This window comes from Melanostigma gelatinosum (genome assembly GCF_949748355.1).
Source record: "Melanostigma gelatinosum genome assembly, chromosome: 20".
Classification (NCBI taxonomy): Eukaryota; Metazoa; Chordata; class Actinopteri; order Perciformes; family Zoarcidae; genus Melanostigma; species Melanostigma gelatinosum.
The window spans coordinates 885,940-898,087 of NC_136653.1; the positions used below are offsets into that span (position 1 = coordinate 885,940).

At 41.3% G+C, this 12,148-nt stretch overlaps 1 protein-coding gene across 1 annotated transcript in view; it reads right to left on the reverse strand.

The window, feature by feature from the left end:
- The window catches only part of vstm2a (V-set and transmembrane domain containing 2A), a gene marked incomplete at its 5' end in the record, with an annotated part of 72,717 nt that extends 63,543 nt beyond the window's left edge, over positions 1 to 9,174 (reverse strand). The window contains 2 exons of the mRNA XM_079291831.1: positions 7,889 to 8,055; positions 9,096 to 9,174. Of these exons, the coding sequence (XP_079147957.1) occupies positions 7,889 to 8,055; positions 9,096 to 9,174 (246 nt within the window). The remainder of the gene's footprint in view (positions 1 to 7,888; positions 8,056 to 9,095) is intronic.
- Positions 9,175 to 12,148: the final 2,974 nt, after the last annotated feature.

Here is a 12,148-nt window from a genome sequence, read left to right on the forward strand (position 1 = left end):
TCCGACTCTTCGTATTGTCAGATGCTGGCGGGTGGATGCAGCTGGTCGGCGAGGTGGAAATCGTGGGTTTGGCTGTCCGCACCCTCTCGATGGCGGTTGGCGGCGTGGTGTTACGGTTGCGAGTGCAGAAAACGCGAGTGTGCCGAGGCTTAGAGTGGGTAGGTAGTTATAGGAGTGTGGCCGGAAGTGGGCGAGTGGCTGAGGTGTGGTCCTGCTCCTGAAATTCAGCTAAGTTTTATCTCCAATTGGTTTATTATGTGGTTTGGAACCAGTTCTCAGGCTTCTTCCTGATTATCTGAAACCTGGGGAATCAGTGCCAGCACATTGTATAATTCACACATATGAAATCAGGCCATGGTGCAGACCAAAAAGCACAGAAATGAGTTGGAGGAGTGTCATAATGGCACGAAAGGCAAAGCAAATTAAAAGTGTGCAAATCCAAACATAAATCACATCTTTGAAAGAGTCGATGTGACCTTCACATTTCAAAACGTATTATGTCTATATTGCATGTTGAGTGTTGAGTCATCATCATAACCCAATGAGTCATCTCAGTGCTTTTACTTTTCAAGGAAGACCAACAATAAATGTGTGTGTGTGTGTGTGTGTGTGTATCAGCTTGGTACATCTTCCTCCTCCACCTTTACCCGCAGCATCAACACATGAATGCATCAACAATAATAAACCATTGATAAAGGCATACCATAAATATGTTATATGAAATGGGCCATTCTCCAAATGACTTAAGTTTATTAATGATATGATAGTATTTTTACACTATGATTTAATTGTTCACTAGAGCACAAACACATTTCACTGTAAGAAATTTGAGGATAGAACTGTGTTTAGTAGCTATAATAAAAGTGTTCAATGATTCATATTTAAGAATTCATAATTAGTCATAATCATAAGGGTTTTGGAAATGCATAATTAAGATAAGCATAAAGTGTTTTAGGATTAGTAGCTAGAAGTAGAATTTGAGACATGAAGCTTTTGTCAAAGTTGCAGAAGTTTAACATTTATACTGAAGGATTATCATAGAAGGGATTAAACCATAACTGACAGTCATTGAATGTGTTAGTAAACTCACAAACAAACTCACAAATTACATTTAAAAATATTATTAGTACTGAGAAATACTTTCAGCTAATTGGCTGGTCTGGAGGTGGAAGTTGGACTTTGAACAATCACAAAGCTGATGGAAATAAAGCCACACAATAGTATAGTTGCACTTGTTTGACGCTTTTTTTTTGTTTTTAAGAGAAACGTTGAGAATGTGACACCGGTGCAGTGCAACACGAGGCCAGTGTTCCAGCGGCACAATGCAGTAATGCAGCAGCTTTTGGTGATGAAAGGAAGCCTCCCTGACATGACTGGTGACTGTAGTGGAGTCCGACAGCGAGCGCTCCACAGTCCACTGGTCGAAAACTCTTTCATGAGTCGGCGCATGCTTGCACACAAATAGCAGCCTCCTGCTGTGAACTTGTGTTCACCGCAAACCATTTGGAAACCATTACAATCATGCCGGCGTGTGTGTGTGTGTGTGTGTGCACACGCGGGGGCCAGCAGGGCTGATGAGAGCAGTTACCGGGACTACGCATCGTATTGACTCCAGATGCGGTTATCTCAGCAAGAGTGTCGGAGGAGGCCGCGGCCGGGCAGTGATGGAGGGGCGGACAGGCAGACGGTAAGGTCACTCAGAGAGCACGGCAGCCGATGGATTTTATGCTCCCTTACTGTTAAACCTGCTGGATTTATAAACTCACTTGTTAAGAGAGGTAAAGCTCGCAGTGGCTTGAGTGCATTTTTGGTCAAAGTGTGCCGGCTGGATGTTTTATGCAATGGTCATTTGTATTCTGACCGCAGGCCTCAGCTGATCCCTATTTCTGCTGCCAGGCTTGGCCGAGGGCAGCCTTCGCCTCATGTCAGCTCACCTTTTCTTGATTCATCTCACTTTTACAGACACGTCATGCCGTCTTTGTAATCTATCCCAGGTCATGTAACTCCAGCAGCCCAGCCAGTTATGCACTCCGGGCGGTATTTGAGGAATGAAATGCAGTTGTGAATTTTTAAGCAGCACACGCATGCGTAGAGTCTCCACCTGCATCTCTGATTCTGTGTGTGCCTTTTATGCTTTTGCTCGATCCACCAGCATTTATATTGTCACGGTGTTGCTTTCTGATATTCCAGATATGCAAATATTTTTCTCCACTCACAGACGGAATTAAATTGATTCAAAGCTGGGTTTTTTTTATGTTATATGTATTAATTCTCTGTTCATGTAGGAATGCCAAATACATGACTTCAAACTCAGTGGGCACTGTCTGAGAGGAGCACAACAGTTGCCTTTTCTCCGTAGTTTCCCGTATATTCGAACGTAATCCCACACCAAACAGAATCACCGGTGGACAGGGTTGTAAAGACTTATGGCAAATAATAGTAGTCGGATTAGCTGGATAAAAAAAAGAGATCAAACCCCGGGAAGAAGTGAATCCACCTCTCCAGAACAATAGGGATTTGGGGTTTGAACCCAATAAGGGGGAAACCACTAACGTATTTCAAAATTGAAAAACATGGACATGAGGCTCTTTGTCCTCCATGTGTGACATAGCCTTTAGTTACTACAATTACCCAGGAGGCCGTGTTCCGTTTCTATGCTTTCTGAATGTATGGAGTTGAAAGCAGCCTCAGGGTATGCTTATTTAATGTTGCTGTATGAATGACTTCCACCAGCGAGAGCACATTACGTGTTCACCTCTGACTTGTTTGTGTTTCCTGAGAGTATCTACACATTGGATTGATGGGTGGTCAGACCAGGAGGTGGTGTTCATCTGGATGTTCGATGTGAAGCATCACTGATTTACATCATCATAACGATTCGGTTTATAGTCGCAGGCTCAGCTATTAAATCCTTTTACACTCACATGGTAGCTTGACAGAAAAATGAAACACAGAAGACTCAGTAGAGCTCAGTTCTGCTCCACCAGGTGCGTCTCCATCTCCGCTCCCAAACAAAGAAGAGTTGCATCTCACTCAGTTGTTCTCCCGGCTCCCTTACAGTCAAGATGATACAAAGGAATATGCACATATGTGTACATAATCCATATTCAGATATCTATCTATCTACTTGAACTATTGGAACCATGATTATATTGCATAACTTAGATTGATTTTGATGTTAGTTTGGGTTATCCAGAGCCGACAGTCCTTTCCTTTTCGTCTGTCTCAGTGAAGAAGGTGAACACATGTCGGTCACACAGGGTTGAAAGTGTAAATACCTACACATGAGCTATTGGTCAGATGACATCTTTCATGACATTCGTCTTGGCGTTGAACTAAAATCAGTCCACTAGTTAAACTATCTAGTGACCTGAATCTCGCTCCGCATGGATTCAGCTGCCTGTCCGGTTTACTCAAGTTGTTGACATAATCACCGTGCTGAGGAGGCAATTTGTGGAAACAAGATCTCCGTCTTCACCACATCACCACCCACACACGCAAGCACAAGCAGCGCCGGGGATCAGACGAGCGCGTCGCTAATCTGGCGTAGTGCAGTATCTTTGCCGCGCCAGTAATTCTTTGGTAGAAAATACCTCAGCGGTGGGTACGGCCATGACTCTGGATCAGCATGGAACCCTTCACCTCAGTCCTCATCCATCCCAGGAGAGGGTGATTTTAAAAATGTATGCTGCAGTTCAGATGAAAGGAGAATGGCTTTGCTGGGACATTGTATTGCAATAGACCTCAAAGATGCCTTTTTAAATGACAGGAGTGCTGCTCATATGTTAAAAATCTCATCCCAAAAATGATTTTCTTCAGGTTTTTTTCAGAGCCTTTGTGGATCACAATCCAAAATACCGAAATCAGACCAAGAATATGCAATAGAATATGAAATATCACTCGATAATCATGTGTTATCGTGGCCCGTGCTGACTCATTTTGCATTTAAAAAAACTGCAGCCAAGAATGCCGTACAGAGTGATGACCTGTTGCTTCCACGGCAAATGTTTAGCTCCCGCTCACGCTCCACCATCACTCTCCTCCTCTCTGTGCATCTTCACTCTCCTCCTCTCTGTGCATCTTCACTCTCCTCCTCTCTGTGCATCTTCACTCTCCTCCTCTCTGTGCATCTTCACTCTCCGACTCGAAGCAACAACATCGCAAGTGCAGCAAATCCCATCAGCAACACGGACGCTTTTTGTCATGGAGAGGTGTGAATATGTTGTTTCCGTCTCTGTGTTTGTGCATAATTATGACTTGGCAGCGCGTCATTTATAATCTGAGAGGAGAACCATTTACCACTTGTTGTGGACTCCGCAGCCCAACAGCAGCTTTTTCTACTGCCGTGTTTGTTCTTTTCTTTCTCTCTCTCATCCATCTCCAGCGCTGCAATGAGCACACATGGAACAAGATGAAAGTGATTTTCTTCCTGATCAAACATCACAGATTGATCAGGCTATTTTCTGAAGTTCTTTAGCTAACTATACATTACTGTTGAGCATTCTGAGGATTCACGTTTATTGATTTACCGCTTTTATTATAGTCCCATTTTCCCCGTATCAACGGCTGCAGTATTGTTAGGGCTACTACGCATGAATTAATGCAGACAACATTCCACATGCACCTCTGTTGAGAGAATATGGCTCGCTGTCTTTAGATAATGTTTTTCAAAGATCTACCAGATACATTTCATAATAAATGTTAATATACAGATGTTCATAGTCAACTAGGCATTTACCTTTACTGCACATCAACACTCAATCTGTATCAGCTCCAGAGGTCCACAGGTATGGACCTGAACATAACACCGACATCTTTATCTTCCTGGCCAGCTGTCAGGACACAGTTCAGATACATTTCTCATTTCAGTGTTGGTTGTACATATTTACTTATTCTAGGTTTTCCTCTCTTACTACTGTTCATGCTTGCTTGCGTTTTGTGTTTGTGTATAATCGCTGTGCTTTGTGTTTTTTGTTTATATTTTGCTTCTTTTGTTTCATCTTGATGAAAAATACAAAAATGATCCTATTGTTTGTATTTTGTACCTTTTATTTTTTGTGTAACTAAGCTAAACTCAATCTGTCAACCCAGATGCAGAAAGTGTGGCCCTGGGTTGGTCACCGAATGAAGGTTGTAGCTGAGACATGATTTAGAATGCTTTGGAATAGAATATGTCAGAATATCACAATATGAATAGTGGCTGAATTTAGTAGATTAGAAAAGATATGATCAGACTTTGGGATGAACACAATACATTTAATGGTGTAATTAAAATAACTATTCACTTAGTGTACCTATTAACTTCGTAACTACTCCGTTATAGCTGGAGAACAAAACAAGACAATCACATTTTTGGTGCATTTACAAAAGATGGGGATTATCAGCATTTATTTTAAAATACATTTTACAATAAAGGATACACTACCATAGCGAGGCGCCGACTAACGCAACTGTTGTTACAAAATGTTACAATTAAATTACGTTAACTGAAAGAATATTGTGAAAGGGTTAAAGTTCTAAGACGAAAACATGGACTCCCAGACTGGACAACACCGTGATAGTTGCCCTGTCAATCATAAGGTAGTCCCGCCCTAAAGCATCCCCTGCTTTATGGTCTGTGTGACTCTAAATGGACCATAATGTACTAAATGAACATCATGCTGTATTGAAGAAGACTTGAAACTAGAGATTGAGACATAAACTCATGTTTACTGAGGGAATGCATCAACCAGAGGCTGGCCATTTGTAAGAATGCAAGTTGAAGGCACTTCCACATTGGCTTCATGTTCAGACTCGGAGGTTGTCGCCTGCTTCTGCATTCGTTATTTTTAATTTAAAACAGCGATCTCTTCACTTGGCGTTCTTCTGTTCATCCAACAACTCGTTTACTTTCTCATGCATGCAGCTTATATTTGCAAACACATTTGAATAAATTCCAAGAAATTGTGCTCATTTCCTCCAAGTTTCCAGGAGACCAGCTGATTCCCAAGCTGCATCTCTGACACAGCCTTGACTGCTCCCATTCAAACTGCAGCACTGCAGGACAAACACACACACACACACACACACACACACACAGCGGCTTTCATTTTCAAACAGCCTTCCATGATAAGTAATGTGCGTAACAATGAGATGTCTGCATCAATAGCCCCACTTCAGCCCAACATCCAAGAGTCACGTGGGATCAAACCCACATCAAAGCCTGGCCGGCGCCACTATGAAAGCCCAGTAACAATGGGAGAATAATTAAAGCCACATGGATATGGAACCATCCCCCTGTCACACACACACACACACACACACACACACACACAGACACACACACACCTCTCTTCCTCGTTGTCATAGAAATAGAAAAAAAAGCAGCGTTTGATGTCTGCCGTGACAATACACCAACCCATCCACATGGTGAGGTGCAGGTACCTGCCACACAATATGTAAGCAAGTCATTTCCGTCCATTGTCAATGCTGTAAACACATTTAGACGCTCTCATCCACTAAGCAGGAGATCATTATTCGGGGCAGAGGGAGCTGTCATAGCCAGCAGTAATGCAAGAGCAATACATAACAAAATGCCAAAGCACTTCCAATGTACTGTTTAATGAGGCAATATACAAGAATATGCTTTGGCTGTATTGATTCAGACACTTTCTTTGTACCCATTCATGAATATTCAGGCTCATTTACTCCATTTATCATGTAATTAATGTCCAGAACGAGCTCATTTTTTATCTCAGTAGTCCTTGATGAATGTTATTTTTTTCCTTAATGGGACTGTTTCCTGCTCAGTGTGGAGAAGGATTATTTTAACTGTTAGAGGGAAAGAAGCCAGAATCAAATATGAGGGGAAATAAATCACAAAAACCACATTATAGTGAGGAAAGCCTCGATATTAATGTCTAATCCAGTGCTTCCCAAACATATGAGGCAGTTTGTGATCACCTAAAAGGAGCAGCTCAAGACCAGACACTACAGGCTGAAACCTGTTTGTCAAGCACACGTCAATTAAGATTTTGGTCTGTTTGCTTCCATAACACGTCTTCTTTCAGACGAGTGAATAGAAAACATCCAACATACAGTTACCATTAGATAATACCTCATTTGCATATTTAAACATAGCATTTCAGAAAACTTGTTATCGGAAAAGGAGAAACAATCGTCTCAAATGAGTAATAAACTGGGCAGGTTTTCATGGTGCGATCTAGTCGGGTTTTTTTATTTCACCTGGAGTGTCTTCAAAATATGTCCTTTTCCAAAACATGTCTTTAACGGCTGTTTTCTCTAAATCTCTCAGCCAGAACTCTCCACTCCAAACTGTCCGCTTTTATTCCTCTCTTTATTCTGAAGGTTTTTACAAAAGGGTTTGTTCATATATCTTTCAGAGCCTGATTTAAACAACATTTTATTCCTAAAAACATGTTTTATGGCTGACTGTTTTCTAATTGTGATAAAAAGCGATATTCTAAAATTCCCTCAGTAAAAACTGTTCACTCTAATCTGTCAACAAAATGACACAATAAATGAGTTTTGAACCTGGCTTTAGCCAATGTTGACAATTCTGTTCAATAGATGTATTCAAATGATCACATATTTAATACGACAATGCCTCATTTGCATATTTAAACGTGAAATACAAATCATAACCGTCTTCCCCTTAAGATATTTAAAGGCGATTACATTGGGCTTTGTCAGAAAGCAAGTCAGTAAAAAGTTCTACCATGAGTGCCCGACATTGTCTTCAGCGCCAATGATGACATAAGGCGCATAATAGCGCAGATACTTGTTGGATGTGCTTTAAACAGAACTCGCACAGCTCATGATGGAAAAGGAAGGGGAAGAGGGCGATAGAGGGAGGGAGAGAGAGAGGGAGAGAAAAGGTCCCTTGTACCTCTTCAGCATCGACCTCCTCCTCGCTGTCAGTGGGTTCCGGCGCTTTCACGAACCACCACTGGATCTCCAAATACACGGACGTGGTTCCGCTCTGGAAAGCGCACGCCATTTCTATGTTTTGCCCCTCTTTAACCGTCATGTTGGAGGGCAGATCTGTGAAGCGACCTGCAGATGAGACGGAAAAAGGGGGGGGGGGGGGTTATGATGGGGACAATAGTGTGTGATTTGTGCCCATGAATTAATCACTTAAATGGTGTGCAATTGAATGTACACGTGTGGCGGGATAACTGTGTGTTACTGAAGCCAAGCCTTGGTAAAGGTGCGTTCTTGCCGAAGCGTGCCAAAGCTTCTTCATTGCGAATTTACATAACGCACAGTCGCACCATGGATACATTATTCACACACTTAATTCCGAGCAGGATGAGAATTTATAGGTTTTCTTTAAGTCATTCTGTGGCCGCGATTAAATACGAAAAAGAACTTGACTGTTCGATAATTGGGGGTCAACAAAAGAAAGCATAAAAGGGGAAACATAAGAAAAAAGAAAGGAGTTTGGTTTGGAGGACGCTAATAAGGGAATGTGGCCCAAAGGAGAGTCGTGGCGACGATAGGAAAAGGAGCGAGGATATTCGCGCATGCAAACTTCCATTCCAAACCATCACTCCAGGTCCAGATTATCGACAGGTTTGTGCGCATTTATCAGACATTTTTGAGATTTCAGCTGTTAGGGGGAAGAAGTGCACAGAGGCGTTCTGAAAGTGCTAATCTCAGTGTGAAGGCTTTGAACACCGCCGCGTGCAGCAGCTGTCCTGAAATCACCTGCTGCTCGCTGACTTTCATGCACGGAGCCTCTTCAAATAACTTCTATTTCTTTAATCTGTTGTCCGGGAGGAAAACCAAATAATGCGAGAGCAGAAACAGCCGCCCGCTCTCCTCCTCCGGTGTGAAACCACTTGATTTCAAACAATCACCAGTTGCATTGTATCGTCATCACGGGGTAAAAAACCCGCAACCTTCCTCAGCTTTCATGATGAGCTTTGTTTCGCCCCCTTTCTGGCATTATTACAACCCATCTCACTTCAAACCTCTTCCTCCAAATAGCATCCTCTGCTTTTCTGGAAACACTGCGCACTTTGAATACTTTCTACCTCCCGTGCCTCGACATGATGCCACTGTCTTGTTAGGAAAAATATGCATTTCCTTACCTTCGAAGGAGAATCCCAATTGCACACAGAATCCGGCAAAGAAAACAAATCCAACAGAATCGTGAGAGGTCCACATCATTCCAATTTAGAGAGGTTGCTGTTTTTACATCAGCCGAAAGGAGGAAAAAGGCGAATGTTTCCCCAAAAACACAAAATGCCAACACACCAGCAAAATCAAACAGCTGCTGGGCGAGTGGGTTTAAACGGAGATTGCCGAATGTGGAACATGCTGCAAAACTACAGCTTGTCGTTGATGAAGTTCTTTTCTTCAGCCCCTCTCGCGCTCTCGCTGCAGGAGAGACTGTAAAAAACAACCGGGCTGCGGTGTTCGGCTGCGCTACCGGAGAGACGTCAGTCTAGTGGATCACTGTGGCATCCGCACGCTCCACGCACCTCTGCGAATATAGTCCTCATCCGCCTCCTCGCTGTCACCTTGACCGCTTGATTAAAAAAATAAATGCGCCGCGCATTGCAGCGTGAACAACTAAATGAGTGCGTTCACGAGGGGATCTTTATTTATAAAATGATCTGAGTAAAAAACAAACAAGATATGGAGTTTGTTTCCTGTGCTGTACTTTCTAAATGACTGATGCGTTAAGCCCCCCCCCGCAAAAACTCCAAAAAACAGATACGAGCGGAATTGTCCCCTCTCAAAGCCTTAACATTCTATCTAGATGATGAAAAGTGTGCGTATTTAGTGTGGGTGTGTCCAACCCTTGAGTGCTTTTGCAGTCTAACCCGTCTTAGAGGCTATAAAACAATATTGTAGCATTAGATGGGCGCAAACAGGGAGGGGTGGAGCAGCGGCCGCCAGTATGGCATGTCCTGAGTCATTAAGATAGAAGAGATGCTGCTGGAATATTATATGTGCACGAGTCTTCTGTGCAGACTGAGAACATGGTGCCCTTTGTTGCGTTGGCACAACTTGTGCCACTGCTAATATCTGCTCTTAAGAGGAGACTCTTCAGGTGAATAGGGTAAGAATCACACTATTTTATTACACTGAGGCACATTTTTGTTTCTTGAATGCGATGTTAAAATATGCAAGTGCTCCAAATCGTATTAAATATGGTCTCATTTGCATACATTTCTAGAACAGAATGTGAACATTGGATGGATACAGTTCAATATTCTTGTTTCATTTTGTTCTCATATCACAGTCAAAGGTGTTTACAGAGGGAACTTTTGGACATAAACCATAAAAAACACATTTACACCATGGCTTATATATATGCACAACTCCTTTAAAACCCCAGAATATATGTATTGTAAAATTATATACATTTTAAAGATGGATATCACCAAGAAACTTCCTTTTTTTCTATTACAGGATTTCTGAAATGTGATGTCTTGTGTAAATGAGGCATTGTCCAATTGTAACTTTTGGTGAATTAAGGAGAAATCTACAGATGCACATACACAAAGTAGAAAAATAAACACCTACATTTGTATTTTGGATGTTTTCTTTCCTCTTGTCTTAAAGAAGAAACTATGTTTTCCTGACATCTGGTAACACTTAAAGAGATGAAGCAATTTCATTGGCCGAAATTAAACACAAGCCTTCAACCTGATGTCGTGGTTTTTTTGTAAATATGCAAGAATGTAATGATGGTGTGAACCGAGCCAGGATTTCAAAGTGCTATCGACAATTTCAAAGTGGAAAACATGGCTATAGACTTCATTTATATATTGTATGTATTTTTTATAATACTTTCTTTTTGTAAGTATACTTTACTTTCTATAATTTCAGTTGTTGCCAGAGTTGCACCACCAGTCCAACATGTTATTACACAGGTTCTGGGGTTAGGCTTAAAAGATTTGCAGTTTTGTACTATGAAAATATGTCAGTAATTACTGAGACTATGGGCCACCTTCAGTTTTGTGGTGGTGACTTAAGTCATGTGACCGTAGTGTATTTCGTTAGCATGACGTTAGCTTTTTACTGTGTTAACGCTTCAAAATGCATTAAAAGTGATGTTCATTCGTGCAGATTGTAGGGGTGTAACGATACGCGTATTCGTATTGAACCGTTCGGTACGAGACTCACGGTTCGGTACGCATGACGAACCGAATACGTTTGAAAAAAATAAAAATAAAAACTTTATTTAACCAGGTAGTCCCATTGAGATTAAAAATCTCTTTTGCAAGATGTAAGTAACAATACAAGACGTAAGCAAGATGTAAGTAACAATACTACATAACATGAAGGAGCAGTTTTTGTTTTTTATGCTTATGTGTTGCTAAGAAGACTCCCCAGAAGATGGGTCACTCAGGTATAGTTCCATCATTGTTCAAAGTCAAAGAATAACTTCATGATGTTAGTTGTAATGAATAAATATATTTTAAAATAAAGTACATTTCTCTGCATTTATAGTTTTCTACTGAACCGAAACGTACCGAACCATGGCTCCACTGTATCGTACCCAACCCAACCGTGAGTTTTGTGAACCGTTACACCCCTAGAAGATTGTCTTCTGAACAAAACGTGTAAGTATTATCAACATGGTTGTTTGCCACAGAGCTTATTGTCTGCTTTTGTTTTAAGTCAAATGATCCCATTGGCTCTTTAGCAAGGGAACCAGTGCGATGCTAACTCCTGGGCTTTCTATAAAAATATCTCATCGTATTAGAACCTCTGCTATCATAAGGAATCATATTTAAGTTTTCTTAGGGAGGACATTTACAGCCGTTATTTTCAAAGGAGACTTTAGAGAAGTGACAGGAAATAAGGATAAAGTGATAAGTCATGCAAGAAAGATTCCCTTATGGACTCAAACCAGGATGTTCAGATCACATGATCAGCATATTAAAGATCAGGTTCACGGTTTTTCACGTCTATCTTAATACTCACGTCTCCGTCTGTACATTTAAAGACTTATTGTTTGATGGAATTGTTCCTCGTTTCCAAACTGGCTGCAACAATATCCCTTTCTAAAGTGATTTTAATGTAAATGATGGGGGAGAAAATCCACAATACTGTAAGTTTATTAATGTCATATTAGTTAATTAATTATGAATTCAATACAAATGCTATCAATGAATTAAGCTAAATA